At 38.5% G+C, this 23,602-nt stretch overlaps 1 protein-coding gene across 1 annotated transcript; it reads left to right on the top strand.

Moving 5' to 3' along the window:
• The first annotated feature begins 1,242 nt into the window (after window positions 1-1,242).
• On the top strand, window positions 1,243-23,564 carry LOC105938871 (splicing factor U2AF 65 kDa subunit). Its single transcript, XM_036148743.1, has 11 exons — window positions 1,243-1,409; window positions 6,519-6,693; window positions 6,820-6,923; window positions 7,680-7,831; window positions 7,930-8,046; window positions 11,894-12,032; window positions 12,125-12,204; window positions 18,992-19,114; window positions 19,193-19,279; window positions 20,620-20,862; window positions 22,036-23,564. Exons 1-11 carry the CDS (start codon window positions 1,361-1,363, stop codon window positions 22,165-22,167), a joined length of 1,401 nt encoding a protein of 466 aa, XP_036004636.1. The 5' UTR covers window positions 1,243-1,360; the 3' UTR covers window positions 22,168-23,564.
• The last annotated feature ends 38 nt before the right edge of the window (window positions 23,565-23,602 follow it).

Here is a 23,602-nt window from a genome sequence, read left to right as displayed (position 1 = left end):
TTTAGTGGACAGTTTACAGTTAAATCAGATTTTTCTGATCTGATCTTCGAGCTCCAAAGGGAACACAACATTAAAAAGTTGCAGTTCGGACTTCATGGGGCCACTTCATTTTATTTTTTCTGACTCGGCGCTCATCAACACGCCATCAGATTTATGACGGATGGATTCTGACTGGACAGGGCGGGCACCTTGATGCACCTTTTGTCAACCTGGAACACTGAAAATCCAAATTCTACGACGCCGTATTACAGTCAGTGAGAGAAGAAAATAGTTGGCCACAGAGGAGCAAATTTTACAGCCGGCCCATCACATTAGTGGACTGAGTCCCTCTTAGAAATGCTTGAATTTTAACCATAATTTTGACCATAGTTCTAAAATGTTTACATTTGTTTATTGATAATTAGAATACTGTTACATTTAATCTGACAATTTAAGCATAGATAAATAAAAAAAATAAATTTTTATTCTAATTTAGGATTTGAGGTATTTAGCAAGTTGACTTTGTAAATATGGCGAAGAGTATAGTTTGATTGTTGTGTTACGCAAGATACAATATGATTCTGTTTGAGCTTTGTTTGTTCACAAAAACATCTCATTAATTATCTGATATATCTTTTAGTAATGATCAGTGGCGTCTCTGGCATGATAAGTTAAGTGAGGAACTAAAACTCAACACCTATTCGATTCCAGCTTCCCCTTGCCACATGTCGATGTGCCCCTGCGCAAGGCACTTAACCCCAAATTGCTCCCCGGGCGCCGCACATGGCAGCTCACTGCTCCCCAAGGGGATAGGTTAAAAGCAGAGAACACATTTTGTTGTAATGTATGTCACAATGACAATACAGATGATATTACTATTACTATATTACTATTACTAAAGACATTCCTATTTCAAACGGCCTTTTAATACTTATGGTTTCAATTTTGCTTTGATGGTGTTTTTGTTTTCATTATACTTTATGAACTGTTTTTAACCCCTTACTACAGGAGCAATTTAAGATTTTATTTTGAAATGTAAAGTGCGTTATAAATGAAATGTATTATTATTATTATTATTATTATTATTATTATTATTATTATTATTATTATTATTATTATTATGTTTCTGTTTGGTATTTATTACATTCTGTAAAGCACTTTGGGGTTTATAGATATATAAATAATTTAGTTGTCCCCATTTTAGAACGTGAGCTCGACCCCATCGAATCTTTTATTGTGAAGGGTTGACCGGAAGTCCCGGGCTCATATATAAGCACGCGCAGACGGCCGCTCGGGTCCTCCGCACTGATGTAACGGCCGGTCCGTGTGGATTCTCAGACCAGCGGTGTTTTATTTTCCTTTCTTCAGCGTTACCGATAAAATGTCAGATTTCGAGGAGTTTGAGAAGCAGCTGAGTGAGAATCGACAAGGTTAGTTTTGCCTGTTTTTTTATTTTATTTTATTTTATTTATTTATTTATTGCCGTCGGCATTTTCTGTCTGTGTCCCGGTTTTTTTAAGACGCAAGCTAGCGACGTAACGGTTAGCTTGCTGTTTTTTTTATTATGAATGAACCGATGCATGAATGAACCGACGGCATGGCAACTTTACCGGGCACCTGCCGTCGCTGGCTGCGGCTCGGACGCTCCTGTGTGCGGCCATTGATGGCTGTGAGCCTGGGTCTGTGTCACAGACACCATCCCGTCGTTTTTACCTGCAGCTCTGAGCGCAGGCGGCCAGCTCACCTGTGGGGAAAACGAGCAGGAAGATCCTCCTTTAGAGCACAAATACAAAAGAACTTAACTGTTATGGACGCTTATTTTAAATAAACAGTTTAAATTATTATAATTTTTTCTTCCAGTCTGGAAAAGCTATGCAGCATATATGTGGAATTGGTTTCACCAGTTTCAATTTATTGCATATTTTCCTTATATTAAGAATCCCAGTTATGCATGCAGGATCAAGTATGCACACCCCTTACATTTTTCTAAATATTTTATTATATCTTTTCGTGAAGCTCTATAATGACATACACTTGGTGTCCTCTCAAAATAACTCAACAGAGCCACTGAGGTCTGAACCACTGGCGATAAAAGTGAATTCTCCCCTAAGTTAAAAGGTCCAGACTATAAAAACTGTTTTTGCCTGGCTGGCCTCCATTATTTCCCAGCGCTGCCTTAGGTCTCTTGGGGCCTGGAGTCCAATAGAGCTTCACAGGTTGCCACTGGAGTAGGCATGTGACAAAAAAAATTCAACATTACTTAAAACGAGTAAGACTTACATTTTAAGAATAAGGTACCCGGGAGCTTTAAAATGATACCAAGATTATTGTTCTAAGATAAATATTAATGAAGTTAATTTAAAAATTTGAAATCACAAAATCGAGGAGCTAATTCGGCCTTTGTCTTAAAATATAGGAACACTTGTGATCATGTTAAACGACTTTTCCCAAGTTATTGCTTATAACTTCAGAAATAATGATCATAGCTCAATGACATTTTCAGGACTTATAAGTTGTATAATTTACTTTCTGAATTCCAAATGAAAAGTAAAAAAAACATAATTCTTAATTATTTAAACAGCAATTTTAACTACTCATTGCCATCTACCGACATAGTGGAATATGCAAAATACACAATATGAGAGATTAAGTTCCATTTCCACTGTATTAATAACTACTGTTAACTATAAAAAGAATCTGGCTCAAAAGAATTGAAATTTTATTGAATAAACCTATCAGGTGCATTCTCATTGTTTATAAACAAAGCAGTTGGCCAATCAGAGACTCTGAATCGTGTCACGTGATCGAGTTCACGGTGATGTATGCAAACGGCAACGGAAAATATAAATTTTGCGGATGCAAGGAAACCACGTGTGAATTGTCAAATCATGCTCAGAGTTCACAGAAATAAACTTAAATATATGGTCTTAAATGAGTATGTGCTATTAAAGAAGAAGTTACTAACCTCTGATAAGATTTGAGTGGCCAAAGTTGAGGTAAAACTTGGAAGATCGATAACAACGCTTGTAGTAATCAGAACAGAACTTTGAAGACGAGGTTGCACAGGAAGATGCCGTCTACGTTTATTTTTTTATTTTATTTTTTGGGGGAGGGGGTGGATTCTTGAATATTACTTTTTCTTCCCCATTCACATGATAAAATGACGCCACGATAACGAATGTTACACGAATCTCAAAACTTGCGGTTAAACCAGCTAATATTAGCGCCCAGCTTCAAACTGCAGTTTGAAAGGTACACAGAAAAAATTTGGCGTGGCATAATTAGCTGAATATTCCAGTACCTGGTTCTGAAGGTTCTGCAATGTATTTCATGTTGACCGGGTCAAAACCTCTTGACGTTTGGCAGCTTGAAAAAGATTTGGACAAATCGATGCTGGGAGAAATGGAGAATGTAGTGGAGGCTGCTGAGAATCTAGGTAGAATTTGTGAATTCACCAAGATGTGAAAGTCTTTTCAGGCCATTTCTGAGGAACTAAAAGAGGCTGAAGCGTCCCTTCAGAGAAGAAGCTTTTGCTCCAACATTGAAAAGCCAATATTCTCCTGGAGAAACAGGCTCAGGTGAGACAAAGGCTGCGCTGGTTGTCAGCAGTACAATTAACACGTTTGGAGGAAGTAAGGACCCTAAAAACCGGCTATGAAGCACGGCGCTGGCAGCGTCATGCTGTGGGGCTTTGGGTGTCTCCAACACCGCTTAGCGTAGCGACTTGATCTCAGACATGCAGCAGGAAGGATGGGCGGTATTTAATATGAGCTGTAGCCTCTCCACCTGTTAGTCTGGGTGCAGACTGGATAGGGCTGAATGATTTTGGAAAATAATCTAATTGCGATTTTTTTTTTCTTAAAATTGCGATTTAATGCAATTTTTTTTCCCCAGTTTGATTTATCATGTCTTTTTAAACATATACAAACAACAAATCATTTTGTTTCCTCGCTGTGCGGATTAGTTGCTAAAAGACCCGCAGCATCTAAACTCAGAGCAGAAATGATTACGTTCTGACTACAATATATTTCAACCAAAATTGCAATTTTGACTTTTCTCTGCATTAACCACAAGCAACAAAAATGGCGTCTAAATAAAGACGTTTGTAAACAAGGACTATTTAAAACAAGAACTTTTAATGTTTCTATTAATCAGGATATTATTCAAGAGAACAGCTTTTAGTTGATTTGGACATCAATCCTTGTTGAACATAAAGTGCAACCAACAAGCAAGTCTATGTATTAAACTGATTGACCTGTACTTAATGCTATGTATGATTATATAAACTCTAGAACAAGTAATAAAATTAGATTATCTCACTGCTGCAACTGTCTTCCCTTCCATGTGGAGGCAAACCCACTTTAAACATTTTACTAACACCTAATGGACGTGTCTAATTCCCTAATTGTTACATAGCCAAAAATTGCAGACCTCTGCGATTTGGAAATTGCGTTTTTTTAAATCGCGATTATATTGAAAATGCGATTAATTGTTCAGCCCTAGACTGGAGGTGTTGGTGGTTTCCTTCCTGCTACCTGCGTCTAGCCAGAGCAGATCTGCGCTGAAGTGAGGAAGATCTCATATGGATTTGTTGTAAGGTTGCAGGCCAACGTGGCGCTGAAGCGTGAGAGGAAACACGAGGGCATCAGAGCGGGTCATTAATACACAGGAGGGAAACGCTCAGGTCCAGCGCTTACATCTGATTTGGTTCCTGAGGCTCCAATAGATATTTATTCATACATCCACAAACATTTAGCACATCATTTCATATAAAATAGAATTGAGAGCTTTTGGTTTCGCTCTTTATGCTATAAATCTGCTGCTTTGGATTCAGAATGAGCTCATTTTTAGTCATAAATTATTTGTTATTTTGGAATAGTTTTGCTTTCCTGTTTTCAAAGTTTGGAAAAGAGCCTAAATTTGGCAAATAAAGGAGCAATAAGTTAGAAATTGACTGTAAAAATGAACCAAAATCCTTTTTGTTTGTCACCCAGGATGGAAGTGGCATTTAGCCGTTGCTTTGAGGTTCATTATAAATCGCTACCATTTATGTTTTACGGTTTATGTCCTTAGAAACATCCGAATGCCGGTCGGTGAGACAGAGAGAAGTTCGACGGGGAAGCTGAAGAGTTGTGAGCTCAGTCTGAATGAAAATGTTTAAGGTGATAATAATCAGATAGAAGATTTAAACAGGAATAAAAACCTATTGAGTCCAGTGATGAAGAGGATCGTTGTCATCATCACTGTCTGCTTCAGCTTCTCCGATTACTCCGTCTGTTGGAGGAAAACCGCGACAAACTCTAGTTTACAGACGTCAGTCACTAAAACTCTTCTTGAATGTTTCAAAGACTCTGTTTAAATTGAATAAAGCCACCCAATCAGCTTCTTGTACCCGTTATGATGTCATCAGCCCAGGCACTCTTTAGTGCACGTTTAAAGGTGTATAGCCACATTATGTGCTTAAAATAAGACCAAAAACTGTTTGATCACGATAGAATAAAGTTATATTCACCTAGCCCCCATGTTGATAATGTTTTGATGGTCCATTTTGTGGATAAATAGCCTCAGCACGGCATAATTAGCAGATAGAAACAGACGTGGCGCCATCTAGTGACAGCATCATAGAACTATCATAATGCCGGTTTGCTTAATTAATAAAACAGTATTAAATAATGGCGGACCGAGTCTGACCCTCTGCAATGTTTCAGAGTAAAGCAGCAGCTCGGCTTGATGAAGACCAACGTTATTAATTAAATAAACCGATCTACAGCAGCTTTAAGAGCCTAATATTAGAACATTTACGCACATGAGTCAACTCTACATCACATCTGATTCCCAGAGATATTCCAGGCTTTTCCCTCCAGGAATCCTTTTTTGTATTTTTGTATTTTTTTTTACTGCATCTTGAACCTTTCTTCATTGTTTCGCCAGAAGATGCTAATAACCGTTAGCTGCTTCCTAGTTTAACCCCTGCTGCACATCCGCAGTTCGTACTTCCGTTAATATAAATAAACGTGAAGGCTTTATTTACTAATGAACTGAGCAAAAACAAAGCATAAAAATAACAACTAATACACCAGCAGGATGTGATAATCTTTCATAAAGACTTTGTATACAACCAGAGTGAGCTACTGACTTATAAATAATAAAAAAGTCAAATAATGTGGCTATGCACCTTTAAAAAAATGCTCAGACTACTCAGCTCTTAGTTTATCATCCGTGTACATTTGGTAGTGATAACAAATATTAATATTACTTTTATTGCTTTTATCAAAAATTGTTAAAATGAAACATCTGGGACAACAAAAGTGAAATATTATTGATGTGTGAGGCTGCATAGAGGAGTCAGAGATGAACGCCGTTGATTCAGGAGTAATTACACTAATGAGTTCTGGGCCGTTCCTCAAAGTTCTCCAGGATATCTTCACCTCCAGCAGCTGCTGATTAAACAACGTAGAACACCAGCTCCGTCCTTTCTGTCCCCCCGAAACGCCTCCGGGGTTTCTCATGCTTAACGGAGGAAAATTGTTTGTGCACAGAGCGGGAAAGAGAGCGGCACAAAAAGCGGAGCCGGAGCGGATCTCCGGGCCGCGGCGACAAGCACCGCAGCTGGAGCAAAGACCGAGGGAGCCGCAGCCGGGAGAAGAGGAGCCGCAGCCGGGACCGGAAGAGCCGGGACCGCCGCAGCTCCTCCCGGGAGCACAAGAAGCACAGGTAGGGTGCTGCCCAGACCCCGCCGCTGCATAAATAATCACTTTATGGGGAAAGTTACTGGTATAAACACACAGAACACAAGTTTTTACTCCCTGAGGTTTTACCTGGTGGTTGTCTTCATCTTAGCCATTCACCGCGGCGGACGAGAAAGAAAAAGGCTTGTAAATACTGGGACGTTCCTCCTCCAGGCTTTGAACACATCACACCAATGCAATACAAAGCTATGCAAGGTACCTCCTCTCTCTCTCTGCTTGGAAACAGAGACTTTTATCCAGGGTTCCTTAAAAAGTCTTAAAAGGCATTCAATTCTATAATATAAACTAAGGCCTTAATTGGCATTAAAATGTCTTAAATCAATCTCTTAGGTCTTAAAATTGTTACCAAGTCATAAATAGGATTTTATTTTTGTAATCCTTACCAAACAGTAAAATAATTGACACAATTATATATTTTTTTTAAATTTACCTAACGGTAAGTAACCAGTATTGGTTCCGTCCCGATAGCGGAACTAATAAAAACTGTTGCGGCCGGAGCATAGCTGTGAAAAAGAGTTGGCACTGATTTATAGTTTATTTTAGTAGGGAACAAAACAAAGTTTGTGAATTCAGTTCAGTAGTTGTTTAAAAATATCTGTAAATTGTGTGTTTTTTTAGCTTTCTTCCTATATGGAATGTTTTTCAAAATCTTTAACATGTTTACTGTGCCATAAAGTAATGGCTTGTGTTAAAATAAACATTTGGGTGAAGTTGTCGCAACCAGGTTTATCTTGTTTATCGTGAAGTTGGTCTTAACTTTTTATTTCAAGTGGCATTAAAAAGTCTTAAAAAGTCTTGAATTTAACTTGCCTTACGCTGTAGGAACCCTGATATCACTTTTATTGGATCTGCATATTGACAGGAACATTTTCTTCAGTGTTTTGGTGACTGGTCGTCCAGGTAAACTTCCCTTTGGTCTCACAGCCGTGTTTCTGCTCCATGTTCCCCCAGCGGCAGGTCAGATTCCAACAATAGCTCTGCTGGCGACAGCCGCCACCACAGGAGTGGTAGCAGCACCGGCTCAGGTGCCCATGGTCGGCAGTCAGATGACGAGACAAGCCAGACGGCTGTATGTAGGAAATATCCCCTTTGGCGTAACCGAGGTAACGGCTTGGACATGCGTGTCCTGCACCGATGCATCACGCTAACGTCACGCTAACGTCACGCTAACTCTGCATCACTTTTCACCACACCGTGCCAGGAGTCGATGGCGGAGTTCTTCAACGCCCAGATGCGACTCGCAGGCCTCTCGCAGGCGCCGAGCAACCCTGTCCTGGCCGTCCAGATCAATCAGGACAAAAACTTCGCTTTCCTGGAGGTGAGGCTGTTAACGATGCACGGATCAGAGCTTTGTGGCCAACATTCAGCCGTTTGTGAAGCTTTAACAGCTTTAGCCGATTATGATCTTTCTTCAAGAAGTGATTCACATGCACTGCAAAAACAGAACTAGAAATAAGTAAAATGTTCTTAAAATTTGTGTATTTGTCCTTGATTTGAGCAGGTAAATAAGATAATTTGCCAATGGAATAAGAATTTTGCACTTAAAATAGGAACAACTCATCTCAATCATCTTATTTCAAGTGAAGGATGTCTAATTATCTTATTTTAAGGGGTCAAAATACTCATTCCATTGGCAGATAATCTTATTTACCTGCTCAAATCAAGGATAAATACACTAAGTTTAAGAACATTTTACTTATTTTTAGATCAGTTTTTGCAGTGTAGGAAGGCCTTTCTGGGTTTTAATATTTTTAAATGATCTGGAGTTGAGTTTTTAACGTGTTCTTAGCATCGAGCAGTAGTGATTAGCACCGTTAGCACCGGTCTCAATCATTTAAAGACTACGTGGTCCGTTTCAGTTCATTAAGACGGAGCAAAATGAGAGAAACAAATGGGTTAAATTCACATCAGCTTATTGTCATTTAGGTCATTATGACCACATCATTAATTGTTTCCTAACTGGCCTGATCTGGGTTGTTTGAAGTCGTATTTTAAGTGGATCAAGTTGGACTTTATTTAATGCACTGCAAAAACGGAACTAAAAACAAGTAAAATTTTCTTAAAATTAGTGTATCTGTCCTTGATTTGAGAGGGTAAATTGGCAGGTAAATCTGCCAATGGAATAAGACTTATGCACTTAAAATAGGAACAACTTATCTCTATCATCTTATTTTAAGTGCAGGATATCTAATTATCTTATTTTAGGGGTAAAAATACTCATTCCATTGGCAGATAATCTTATTTACCTGCTCAAATCTAGGACAAAAACATAAATTTTAAGAACATTTTACTTATTTTTTGATCAGTTTTTGCAGTGTGGAATTAATAAGAACTTGATTTCAAAGCATCAGCTCCTCGAACATATTCAGATGTGGACTTAACTTAAATATTAATTCTTTGTTTTACTCCAGAGCCACCTTTATTCCTTATTCACATGTTTACTGCTAGGTTGAGCTTCTTTTAGCTCATTCGGGTCAGAAGCACAGCTCTGAAAAGTCCATGCTGAGGTCAGCCGATGCACACAGAGCAAACATGACTCCTGACTTTTTTACACACGAGTCGACACGCAACGATCCGTGTGACCAATCTCTGATGTTGAGCTCATTCGGGTTTGGGTTTAATAACTAATTTACAGACCCCAGAACATTTTCTTCTAGTCTTTCTGGTGTCTGCTGACGGCAGCTCCGGGTCGGTTCGCTTCTTCGACAAAACATCCTCCAGACAAAAGAAGGTCTGGTGGTGAAAACCCAGACAGAGAACGACCTGAATACAGGACAAACTGATCAGAACCGCCCTGAAGTCTCACTCTGCTGTAGGAGCCTGGAGTGGAAATTCACAAAGATCCTCAGACTCACAGGGAGCTCACACCTTAGCCTAAAAACTAAAAAAAACTACCTAGGGCAGGGGTGTCAAACATACGGCCCGCGGGCCGGATTCGGCCCGCCGAACAATTTAGTCCGGCCCTGTGGCTAAATGCATTATCATTATAAAAAAAAAAATATATTTTTTTTTCCCCCCATTGTCCTGTCTAGCAATGTGGCAATAAGATGCCACAAAGAACTCATCAGATTTGACTTTCACAAGTGGACAAGATAAAAGGAAGAGAATGATAAAACAATTATTGAAAAAAACATGTACTTTGTTTAATTGAAAATATGCAGTTCCTATATTGTCCACGAGGGGCGCTGTGTTTTAATTAGCAGATTAAGCTTCAGGTGTGGAAAAATTCAAATAATTTCTTATTTTTTATCTGTTTGATGTATTTTGTCATGCAGGACAGTGTTTTTAAGTTCCAAAAAATGTGAATAAATGTTTTTCAACATTGTACAATCACTGTGATCAGTTCTTATGCATAATGCACAAGTAAATGTTTAACTGAGTAAAAGTATTGTTGAAATTGCACATACTTTTCTTAAAAACGCTGAGGTTATTCATAATATATTGTGTAAAAGTGAAATTAACTTAATATAAAAATCAACAAGTCCACATTTATTAGTTCCATTTAATCTTGCAATGAGTTTACTCGTGTGGCCCTCTTGAGATCAGATTAAGCTGTATAAACCAAAATGAGTTTGACACCCCTGACCTAGGGGTTTTAGCTTCAGAGCGACTCTGAGGAAGAAAATGACAGAATTGTTTAGCTTAGAGAGGAGGCGTGGTTGATCCTGCTGCTAGAGCCATGATTGGTTGATATTACAAGAAGAAAAAGACACAAAGGCGCTCCTAGTGATCAAAGAGGAGAAATTAACCGATTAGACTGGGTTAAGAAATGTCATGATGATGAAATTTAGCTAAATGAAATAATTTTCACACAGCATCAAAATCTCTGAACGCACCTTATTTCCTTCCATATTGATTTGCTCATTTACTTTTACCCGTCAGTCATTTCACGGCTTCATCTATTTGATATTGATTCGCTCTCACCTGTCAGCCGTTTACTGGGATTTCCCAGTTTGTATAAAGCGGTTGGATTTTACATAACGAGCGGCAGAAAATGGAGATAAAAAGGCAAAAAAGCTCACACCTGTGAGAGGAGAACAGAGTGTTGAAAGGTAAATTTGTCCTTTGATCAGGGCTCAAACACACAGACTTTAAAACGTGAGGCGCTGCACTAATCAAAAACCAGGAAATGGCGTCACAGAAATAAACTTCTGGATGAACTTTTAGGGTACTGACATCATCATGCAATACAGAAAATACTTTATTACCTCTTTTATCTATATTCTTTGTAAATCTCTCCATTTCTATTCATGATTATTCAATATTTGTCCCATTCTTTATTTATCCTGAATAAAATTACGTTACCAGAGCCTTTAACCAACTAATTAATTTCCTTCTATGAGGTTGATAAAGTTTCTTATCTACATATTAATAATTGTATGATTGATAAAGAAGTTTATGCGCTCATTTCCTCCACTGTTCAGGCGGATCAGCCAATCAGCTCTCTCTGTTTTCACGTTTTTCCACATTAGGAGCTCTCTTAAGGCCTGAGATGCTTTGTGAATAACTTTTATCTTAACGAGGTAAAATTCTAAGAAAAATCTAAGAATTCAGGGAATTCTAAGATTACTGTATATTTGGAAATACAGGCCCAGGACTGCTGGGTAGCTAACTTTCAGTTTCCTACAACTATCTCTGCAGAATAGAGTCTTGTTGTTTCAACAACCAAAGGTTTCACTGATTTACACAAATTTCCTTAACTGCTGTGGATACAGGTTTTTATTTGAGCTGCACATTACAAAGCAAATAATAAATAATACTCTCCTGGACACCGGGAATAGCACACTGTCTATTTCCCCTGCATTGTTTACATTGTTTTACAATGTTTACATTTTAATTGTTTACATAAATCGCTGCTGCATCTTTATCCTGAAGATTACTGCAATTTACTACAATTTACTACTATTTTTCAAGCTGTATGCAAACGAAATTTCGTTCTTTACGCACTTTGTGCATACAAAATGACAAATAAAGTTTTCTAAGTCTAAATGTGTTGTTGAGTAAAGTCAATGCATGTAATCTAGAGGTATTGCCTTAATGTTTAGCTGCCATGCAGTGAGGCTTTTTTAAAGGAGGTTTTAAGTTGTTGTTTTGCCAAACAGGTTGAGATAGAAACGAGGAAAACAAGTTTTTCTGATAGACTAAACATCGGACCTCCCTTCTAGTTCCGATCTGTGGACGAGACGACGCAGGCCATGGCGTTTGACGGCATCATCTTCCAGGGTCAGTCGCTGAAGATCAGGCGGCCTCACGATTATCGTCCCTTACCTGGAATCTCAGAGCAGCCGGCTTTCCACGTTCCAGGTGGGTTTCTGTTCCCTATCCGACCCGCAGAGCTTTATCCCCCGGTGTTGTGTGATTTCTAACGTTCCTTTCTCTGCTGGCTGGCTGCGTAGGCGTCGTCTCCACAGTCGTTCCTGACTCACCTCATAAACTATTCATTGGAGGCCTGCCTAATTACCTAAACGACGACCAGGTATTTCACTGACGGCAGACCGCACAGGTTCTCTCATTTTTCCTCACTTTTCTCTCACACTCTGAGCTTTTAGTCGCCCTGAAACGGGCCTTAAAGGTCGTTTAGGCTTCCTGCAGAAACATTACATGACGCCATTAAATATTAATGCAGGAAACATTTTCTACATCGATGTAAAAATATTTTGTCTTTTTGTTTTTAGTCCCAGCATGATGCCAGCTTTCATTCAGCTAAATGCTTGATATGAAACAGTTTTAATATGCAAGTAATCATATTAAAACAGAGTTCTTATCACAATCTCTTATTGAGCTAAATTATTTAGGTGAGATTAGCAAATTCCAGTGTAATTATCTAAAAACAGATTAATGTTCATCTCTTCTCAAAGGAAAATGTCCACCTTAAGAAATAATTTATTAACTGTGCCTTTCTGGATTGTTTGGTGTTATTTTTATTCATAAATGTTTGCATTCAGGTAGGCAATTTGTAACTTTGATGTGTTGTTAAATGTTCTAAACAACCGTGTGACCAGAATACTTTAAGGTATTCATTGCAAAAACGGATCTAAAAATAAGTAAAATGTTCTTAAAGTTAGTGTATTTGTCCTTGATTTGAGCAGGTGAATAAGATTATTTGCCAATGGAATGAGTATTTTTACCCCTAAAATAAGATAATTAGACATCCTGCACTTGAAATAAGATGATGGAGATGAGTTGTTCCTATTTTAAGTGCAAAAATCTTATTCCATTGGCAGATCATCTTATTTACCTGCTCAAATCAAGGACAAATACACAAATTTTAAGAACATTTTACTTATTTTAAGTTCTGTTTTTGCAGTGTTGGGGATCCGTGCAGTGTTAAAGCAGCTGAAAGTCTCACTTTTCTGCATGTAATCATTCCATGTTTCACAGATTTATTTGACTGATTAAAGTGTTGCAGCCATCACCCAGTAACAACCTTACAGATATATATAACAGTTGACCCTTTATTAGAAATAAAATCAAAGTGAAATGGTTACATCCCAGAAACGTAATGTACTCTGTGATAGCACAGCAGGACAACGTGAATCCCACACCCTTCATCTCGTTATACACACACTATTCAGATTATTAAAAGGTTGGAGAAAGTGGTTATCGCTTCATTTATTAGTAAGTAATACGCAGTAATACGCAGACGTCATGTTCCAGTAAAGCTACAGGAAAACACATATTCTTAATCAAGAAAACGTTTCCTTTACACCGTTTTATGTGATGAGGGAAAAGTCTGTCCTCTTTTTCACCTGGTTTTCCAGGATTCTTTAAGGAAGTAAGAAGTTTTCTGTTCTTTTCTGTGTTGCCATAATAAGGAGCAACTCTACAGTTTGGCATGTCCAAATCCATCTGATGTTTAGTTGATGGAACATTCTGGCTCCTCTAATTCCTCACTTAAACTAGGCCATTGCATTCTGGTGACACCCAGGGGTAATGTAATTAATCCAGATATAAGATTTTGCACCAGAAGGTCCTGGTCTGTGAAAATGTCCCCTGGCATGAAACCAAAAGGAGGTGATTTGTTTTATCTGTGGGCAGAAATCTTTTACAATTATTACAAAATGTTGCTTTTCTTTTAAAGCAAAAACTTCTCTATAGACAGGTTTCTCAGCCAGAACCACGGGCGGCGCTATTTTTGTTGGTTTTTGCTCAGAACCTCCGTTTTGAGCGGTCACTGGATGTTTTTCGGTTTGCACCACTGGCATGTCTGAGCGTTTCTGTGTGAGAAACTAGAATAATGGGCAGAAACGGCGCTATGGACGAACAGAGTCATTCTTTTTGCTATTTTTGATTTCAAAATCACGTTGGGGTGGCGATTGTAGACAATTGCCAGTAAATCAGTAGATCATTGCAGACATTACAGCAGTTTCAACAACTTACAAATAACTGATCAACAAATAAATGTGCACATTGTAAGGTGAGCGAACCTTTTGGCAGCTGCATGGTCTCCACTGGGGCTGCGTACCGATTCAAATTTCTAGAATCAGCTCCAGTTCTCAGGATTTAGAATCGATTCCAATCTTAAATTGGATTGCTGTTATTTAAAAAAAAAAAGCTGTTACCTGACTTTCAAGACTGTGTAGTTGTGTAACATATTTATACTGGTATCATATTAACATTTAACAGCAAAGTAATAAAGTAATGGTGGCTAAAGCCTCTCCCTGAATGTTGAGACGATCGATTTCACAGACATGCTGAGGGGCAGAAAACCCAAACAGGTCCAGGGTAGAAAACAGAGACAGCTGCTATTTGGACACTAACCTGGTGCATTATTAAAAATGTGACATTAAAAATTCACGTCTCAGAGTGAAGTTTGAGCCAGAAATGCCATTTTAGTTCACAGTGGACAATGCATTTTTTTTCAAATCGATCTTTAGGAATTAATGTGAGAATCGGTTCTTTTTTAACACGCCTCTAGTCTCCACGTTAGGACAGGAATAATTCATACACTGAATGGTTCAACAGTCGCCTTCATGTCCACCAAATTCCCGTGTTTGAATCTCACATCCGACTTTGTCGCTCAGCTCACGAGCTTTTCTGGTTATTCCTGGCGTTCCCGTCTACGGACTCAACAAGGTATGAAAAGATTTTCCTTCTTGCTACATGAGGCCGTTTCCTCATATTATCCTCCCAGTTCAACGTTATAGCGCAGTGAAGAATGAATAAGACAACTTTTATGAGAACTAAATGAGAATGCACCCGTTTGGGAGCCGTCGCCATCCAGTGTAAATAAACGCTGACCTTACTCAGCCGGAAATAAGATGAGATAAATGACCAGCAGAATTAGCTGAATTATGGAAGTAAACTGGAAATACCCATGAAACATGTCTGCAGCTCCTTGGGTTTATTCCTAGTTAGCTGTGAATTAAACCCTCACTATAAAACATTAGCTTTATATCTTTTTTTTAAAAGTTAAACATCCCTACAGCTGACTGAAGATGCTAAAAAACATCACCGAACAACTCCAGAAACGCCTTTAGCTGCAGAAACAGAGAGTGGACTTTTCTTTTGTGTTCAGATTTACAATTTGCACCCTGATGTCTTCTATTCACTGACTCTCTCTCTCTTTTATGATTAATCTCAGTCGCTTTCACTGCGTTGATACTCACAGCTCTTTCATTTTTGTCCCCCCACTTTGTCCCCAGCTAGGGGCCTGTAAGATCGTTAAGTCTGCGCTCATAGTTTGTTCAGTAGTACTCATCTACTGCTGCCATGCCAACATGTAACACAAGGCAAGTAAGAATTTCTGGTCCACACACGGATCCACAGCGAGCCGGCAGGCTCCTGTGCTGCCTGCTCTCTCTTTCCCATCATGCATTTGGAGCGCGCTTAGGATCTGGTTATCTGGGGTTAAGCGCTGATGAGCGTTTAGCCGAGGTGTTGATGGTGTTGGAGGTAATTAGTGGTGACGGTGGGGAGTATTAAAGGTTTTTCTCTTAAATAAATGGCTTATTTTGGAGCTGGAAAAGGCAGGCCAGGTTAGAAACACAAAACATTTCCTCATCATTTTATTTAATTTATTCTGACAGCCTTTGCTTAGCATCTGAAGCAATTAATTAAATCACATATTAGGACATAACAAACCAACATGATTCAAACCATCTGTTTTTGTGTTTTTTGTTGTTATGCATTCTTTGTTTTGCAACAGAAAACTGTTCAGAGTGCAGCAAACTGTAAAAGAACACCAACTGAAGAGTTTAATTAATCAATCCTGCAGGCTGACTAATATTTAAAATGTTTAAATTTAAAAAAATCTTTTAGAGACCATTTCAACGATTCAGTCCCACTTCGTATAGATCTATACGTTACACACTGGGTTTACACACAGTTACTGTGGATCGTACAATTATTCGTACCACTTGAACTTTTATGTAAATTTTTTACACATAAAACCAGAAGTTTGAATGCATTTTATTGGGATTTTAGGTGAAACAGCGACACAAAGTAGTGCGTGGTGCACAGATGATTTTGAGTTTTCAAAAGCTTTCATAAATAGCATTCTGAAAAGTGTGGCGTGTATTTGGATTGAGGAAGCTTTACCCTGATTCCTGTAAATAAATAATTACCTTTCTGTAGAAATCCATGTATTCTGGGAAGGTTCGTTAGAAAACATTAGTGAACAAACAGCATCATGAAGACCAAGCAGTATAAGTTAGTGAATTTTGTTCATTGTTGCAAGCAAAGAACACGTTTGGTAAATGGAAATTTGAAAAAGAAACACATTTTTTAAATGGACGTTTAAAAAAATATGCAACCCAGAAATTAAACTTGGAAAATATTCTTCATCAAAAAATGTTTTGAGAGTAACTTTGCTGTTTTCTCAGATCTTATTTGATCAAAAAAGATGTTTTAAAAAAAATTTAAAATTGTATTCTTTCTATATCTTTTTAGTTTACAGATTTTATATTTTCACATTTTTTTTTTTTTTTTTTAATGAATTCCTTCAAATTGCGTTTTATGGATCAGATTCTCTTCACTTCTGGGGGCTTTCCTCTGGAGTGAGGAGCGAAGATGCATTTCTATTGGTCGTCATGGACGTTAGCAGCCACATTTTTATTGGTCAATGTGTGCGTCAAGAAAGAGAATGGGATCTGTAAAACGCATTCTGGAAAGAATAACATTTGAAAAAATAAAATATGAGGAAATGAACATCAGTGTTTTCTCAGTTTTCACTTTTTCAAAAAACAAATTCAAAAGCTGCTCTCAAAACCTTTTTTACTAAGAAGTTTTGCAAACTTTAATTTCTGGATTGCAATTTTTTGTTTCAATTAGCAAAACATGTTTTTTGCTTGTAACAATATTGGAACAGGTCATAAAACAATACTCCAAGCTTTGAACGTCTCCCAGAGCGTTCAATTCATCGTCAGAACACGGCGAGAGGACGGACCAACCGGAGACCTACCAAGACATGGACGTCCACCTAAACCAACAGGTGGACACGTTAAGAAGAGACCTACAGTAACTCTGGAGGAGCTGCAGAGATCCACAGCTCAGGTCAGAAAATCTTAGGATAGTTATTTGGTGTGAACTCCACAAGTCTGGCCTCTGAAAGAAGGGTGAGAAGAAAATAATTCTATCAATCCCTCTATCACAAGCCATTTGTGATAGAGATGCATGATATATCAGCATTAATATTGGAATCGGCCAATGTTAGTCGTTTTTTAACATATCGGTATCAGACCGATAAGTAAAACTGGACCAATATTAACAACCGGTTGGTCAAGCCCAGAGATGGGTAGAGTAGCCAAAAATTGTACTCAAGTAAAAGCAAAAAGTTGTCAGCCAAGAAATTACTCAAGTCAGAGTAAAAAAGTACTCAGTAAGGAGGATACTCAAGTACTGAGTAACTAATCATAGCAGCTGATGATTTAATATTTAAAAATTATGTAACCAGACCAACAAAAATACAAGTTTATGTGCTAAATCTGGTATTTTAAAGACAAAGGAAACAATTAAAAAAAAAAATTTCAACATTAATCTTGAGACCAATACTAGCAGTTAATGTATATCCAGTAATGTTAGAACAGTGCAAAGTACTTCTAATGCCAACATCTACTGTTTATTGAACGTTCATCTGACCTCCAAATGTTTCAATAATCTCAGCAGATAGAAAATAACATTAAAATAACAAAGATTTTGTATAAATAAGAAGTCTCACTTAAACACAAATCTAGGTTTTTGTCTCTCTGGTGCATTTTTGGTTAAAACAAGTTTGTTCTTTACTCATGAAGTTACTCACAGCAGGTAGAGTAGCCAGAGATTTTAGTCAAGTAAGAGTAACGATACTTTAGTAATAATATGATTGAAGTAAAAGTAAAAAGTACAGTGCAGTAAAACTACTCCTAAAAGTACATTTTGTTCAAAAAGTTACTCAAGTAAATGTAACTAGTTACTACCCACCTCTGGTCAGGTGACAGTGATGCATCACAACCAGGATTGTTGTTTTTAGCAGAGATTTAAAAAAAAAAATAGCAGTGTCTAATTCTAGACTATAACCCGTTATTAAAAATTAATTCGGTACCAAATTTGACCACAACAGAAACGTAAATGTGTACACATGCACACATCGGTAAATATCGGTTATCAGACATAAAAGCAACATTAATACCGGATATGGAATTTTCCCTAATTTGTGAGAAACTAAACATGTGGAAGCAGCTGCTCTGGTTGCAATAGAACAAAACTAAACTTTGTGGCCTACATAGTAAATACTCCATAGGTGGCAGCATTATGCAACGAGGATGCTCCATTTTAAGCAGGGACAGAGAAACTAGTCAAAGTTAACGGGGAGATGATCCTGAAAGAAAACCTATAGAGGTTGCTGGTTCACCTTCCAGTTGCACAATAACCATAAACATCCAGCCAGAGCTACAGTGGGATCTCTAGCATCACAACATATTCATGTGTTAGAACGGCCTAGTCAAAGTCCGGACCTGAATCCAGCTGAGAAACTGTGACTTCACATCGATGTTCCCAGATGCTCTCCAGCTGTTTAGGAGGGAAAACGTGTAAAGCTGGTAGGGATGAACATGCCTCCTAAGACCTGCAGCAGTAACGTACAGTAAGGTGGTTCTGTAAAGCTATGACTCCACCGGGGAGGAATACAATGCATGCCACACCTTTCAGATGGAGGGGTACGAATGCCTCTGCAAGCCGCTGCACATTTGTAACTAGGATCAGGTTGAGGTCACTCAGTAGACGTAAGGACTGCGGTTCACATGGAGTTCTGCTCTCAGACGGGCGTCTCTGGCTCCTGTTTGCAGGTGAAGGAGCTCCTGACGTCGTTCGGCCCGCTCAAAGCCTTCAACCTGGTGAAAGACAGCGCCACGTCGCTGTCAAAAGGTTACGCCTTCTGTGAATACGTGGACATCGGCGCCACCGATCAGGTAAAGCAAACGCTTTTGTTTCCTCTGCACCAGGAGATTCATTCTGTCGCTCATGGCTCTGCGCTCGTTCCTCGGCAGGCTGTGGCCGGGCTCAACGGGATGCAGCTGGGCGACAAAAAGCTCATCGTCCAGAGGGCCAGCGTGGGAGCCAAAAACGCAAATCCTGTGAGTAGAAATTAGGGCTGGAGCTGATTGGCCGAGGGCGGAGGAAGCAGTGATTCTCCAATCAGAATCAGTCATACTTTAATATTCCCAGAGGGAAATTAATTTTGTTACACGCTCAAAGTCAACAGTTTGGACTTCTTGTTGAGTTTGTATCAACAGCAAACTTCACGAAATGAAAGGAAAAACCTTTAGACATCATGTTTCAGTGTTCAGGATTTCAGCCTAAAGGGTTTAATGTGTTTCTATTAGCTAAAGGTTTTGTTTCTAGAAACTAGGGCTGTCAGTCGATTAAAAAAATTAATCTAATTAATTACATACTCTGTAATTAATTAATCTAAATTAATCGCATATGATTTTTACTGTGAAAGTATTTTAAATATTTAAATTCAAATTATTCAATGAATAATCAGCATTAGATACATTAAAGTGCTGTTTTCAACAGACAAACTGAACTAAACAGACACCAATGTCAAACTGAACTCACGTCAACAGGAGACATTAACTGAAATAATATTAAAAAAAGATAACCTGAATTTAACAGACGTCAACATATTCCATACTCCAATCTACTTTTTAGGCTAATTATACACAATTTAGACTTATTGCTATTTTATTAGTTGATAGTTATCTCTTATCTGATGTATTTCTGATGTTTGGCATTTTGTTTTACCTCGTGTTAAAGTGCTCTTTAAATTATGGTGACATTCATGATGATTATGATCAGAATAAACTTTTGCATCACCTCCCAGAAGCTGGAAAGAAAAGAGACAAAAACATTTTGTCTCTTTTTCACACCTCACTTACTAACTCTAATATTTTAGTCTAAATACTTTAGCCTAAATATTTTAGGCTAAAATATGACACTTTTTATTTGTTTTTCTTCAATCCCACGGTGATGTTTAGTAATTTCTGCCAAAGGCTGCAGCATTTTGATTTAATTTATCTGAATGCAGTATTTGTAAGCCATACTCTGTTTGGATGAAAAAAAAAACTGTGATTGGCTTTAACAGCTTCTTCTATGTCTTCTTGCGCCTCCCATGTGACTCTTTGGCGCCCCCGCAGGGGAGGCGCGCCTCACTGATTAATCTGCGTTATTTTTTTTTTAAATTAATTATTCTAAATTAACGCGTTATTTTTACAGCCCTACTAGAAACATTTAATTAAAAAGGGCTCGATGAGGAGGAGAAAGGTTTTAAAGAAAACTGCTTTATTTTCTCTGCTGATACAGAGACACAGGGCAGGCTGGAGGAGGACGTTACGTGTTAATCTATAATAGATGATTTAATATCCTGTAGTTTGACATTAGGAGCTCACTGCTGCCGACCCTTCCCCGCCTGCAGACCTCCATCATAGAGACGCCGGTGACGCTGCAGGTGCCCGGGCTGCAGAGGCTGCAGAACTCCGGCATGCCCACAGAAGTGCTGTGCCTTCTCAACATGGTGATGCCAGAGGAGCTGGTGGACGACGAGGACTACGAGGAGATCCTGGAGGACATCCGGGAGGAGTGCTGCAAGTACGGCAGCGTCCGCTCCATCGAGATTCCCCGACCCGTCGACGGCGTGGAGGTCCCCGGCTGTGGCAAGGTCCGCTCACAAAACAGGTGGTTGGAATCAGCAGGACTTTGTGTTTTAATACGGCTGGCAGGGTGATATTTCCCCCTCCTTCTTGTTTCACAATAAGAAATTATTCTAAAAACTTGCTTTTATGTCGAGCGTTTCGTCTGTGAGTTGACGTGAATTCAAACTGTGACTAAAAACAAGCCGTGAAACAGGCTTGTAAAACAAGATGGCCGCCCTGCTGTTGTAAACAATGAAACTATAACTAAATGTTTGCTGCTGGTGGTTTTACACAATAAGCTGAGAACAGGCTTCATTTTACTTATATAACTTCAAACCAACTTAAAGTAAATTAATAAATTAAAGGGCCTCATATTATGGTAGAAAAAAAAGTTTCCTCTTTACAATATTTTAACAATATTTTCCTAAATATCTATTCAGCATCGCTGCTGTTCACTTCATGGAAGCCCAATGAGTGCGTTGGCAAAATAAAATCCAGATTTTCCAGAAATTCAATCTTAAAATTTTTAAATTCAAATTAATCCATTAAATCAATTTATCGTACCGTGTTTTATTCACACATGCTTCAATCCCGCATTCACTTCGTTCACTCTGTCCCTCTGATAAATGTTTTGGTAAAACTTTATTTTATTAACACATTGCCTTAATTATTATTCAGGCAATGTATTAAAATTCATACATTATTTAATAAGGTTAATTTATAGATCCAAACAAGTTTATATATGGAAAAATAAATGTGTTAAATTGAGATTTTATTACTAAACTAACATTTATTATTACATAAATACCCAAAAGTACCAAAAATAAGTACAGTTAAGTTCCGGTATCGATCCCCAGGTACCGTGTCGGTTAAAATGTATAAAGTACACATCCCTACCGCTGGCAGGGATTTGAACCCAGGATCTGTTTGCCGCCCCTGAACCCAATAAGATCTTAAAAAAATAAATTAAAAAAAAGTTTTATTTTGCTCATTGCTGCCATCTTGTGGGCAAATGTGGAGAAATCTACGGTTGCAACACAACTGGCAGGCACAAGTAATGTCAGCATGCCTGTGGAAACGGCTGCATGGTTTGAGGTCAGAACGGGTCGCTTGGTTCTGGTTGCAAAGTTCTGATCGGTTTCACATCCGTTCAGCATCCGGACCTGATTCTGCTGTTTTTGTTTTTTTTTCTCTTACAGATATTTGTTGAGTACGTTTCTCCCTCAGACTGCCAGAAAGCCATGCAGGCTCTGACCGGCCGCAAGTTTGCTAACCGAGTGGTGGTGACCAAGTACTACGACCCGGACATGTACCACAGACACGAGTTCTGATCGGGCAGACGGGTCCCTCCACCGGGCCGCCGCTCTGCTCCTCTGAATGTTGTGAACGTGTCGTTTATAGAGACAAAACCTGGAAAGCTGTCGTCATCAGTGGGGATTTTACTCGTCAGCCTCGTCCCAAAACTCTGAAGTCATTCACAACTCGAGATGAAGAATTGTGTGACGTTCCTGCGAAGTTCGGGAAAATCTGGAGTTAGATTTAGGGACTTTTCCAGCTCTGGATAAGTGTGAGAAAACAAAAATGGAAGGTCTGGAAAAATAATATTTCCAGACTTTCTTCCATCCAACCATCCTACTTTCAGTTCTTCCTTCCTTCCTTCCCTTCGTGCTTCATCCTTTTCTCCCTCCTGGCTCGGACTTTCCCAGGTTCCATATCTAAAGCCCGACCGCTCTAGAGATATCTGCCATAAACAAATGGTTTATTTTTTGTATTTATACTGTAAATCTGGACAAACATGATGGAGGAGTCTGAATGATGCCATGAGAATGTGTGGAGATCCTGAGTGTGATGTTTGCTGTGCAATGAGTCTAACGCGTCTTTTACCTGAACTAAAACTGCCTGAGAGTCGCTGGCTGCTGGGAATGCACTACATGAGAGTAAAACAAACATGGCTGCTGTTTAGATTGTCCTCCTGAGCACAAACGTTTATTTAATCTATACAATTAAGAGCCCTTAATGAAGGGTGGCTACAAGAGAAATGTTTATTTTATTTATTTATTGTCCAACACTAATTATTTCCTGCTGATGCGCCTCATATTATCGTCCCTTAAAACATTTACAGGTTTGCTGCTTGGTCCGACCAGACACTGGATGTTGTCAGGCAGCTTTAAAGGGATTTATGTAAATATAAAATGTTACTTTGGAAAATGAAAGCACACAATCGACTAGTGAGGCGAGCTTCAAGCTTCTCCAGCTACCAAAAGGGAAACTTTACCATTTGTTAAAGCTTTTTTCCTGGGTAATTAGAGGTGGGAGAATGTTTATGGATATTTTAATCAAAAGTATATTAAAGACTATAAAAATCTATGAAAGCCAATGTCATAAGTTTGTAGGGCTGGGCGATATGGCTTATAAATAATATACCAACTTTACCGAATCCAGTCAATTGATTTTTTTTTTCCATCCTCCTTTTTGTTTTACAAAAAGAAATGGATAAAAAATATTTTTAAAAACTGGCTTTTATGTAAAGCATTTCGTCAAATACAAGCTGTAAAACAAGCTTGTAAAGCAAGATGGCCGCCCAGTCATTGTAAACAATGAAAATCTAAGTAAATGTTAGCTGCTGGTGGTTTTACACAATGAGTTAAGAACAGGTTTCACTTCACTTGTGTTACTTTAAACTAACTTTAAAAATCGTATTATGTTAAAAAAGTTTCCTCTTTACAATATTTTGACAATATATTTTCTTAAACATCTATTCAGCAT

This window comes from Fundulus heteroclitus, chromosome 16 (assembly GCF_011125445.2).
Source record: "Fundulus heteroclitus isolate FHET01 chromosome 16, MU-UCD_Fhet_4.1, whole genome shotgun sequence".
Classification (NCBI taxonomy): Eukaryota; Metazoa; Chordata; class Actinopteri; order Cyprinodontiformes; family Fundulidae; genus Fundulus; species Fundulus heteroclitus.
The sequence above is the reverse complement of the archived record's forward strand: the minus strand, read 5'-3'. Positions and strand labels throughout refer to the sequence as shown.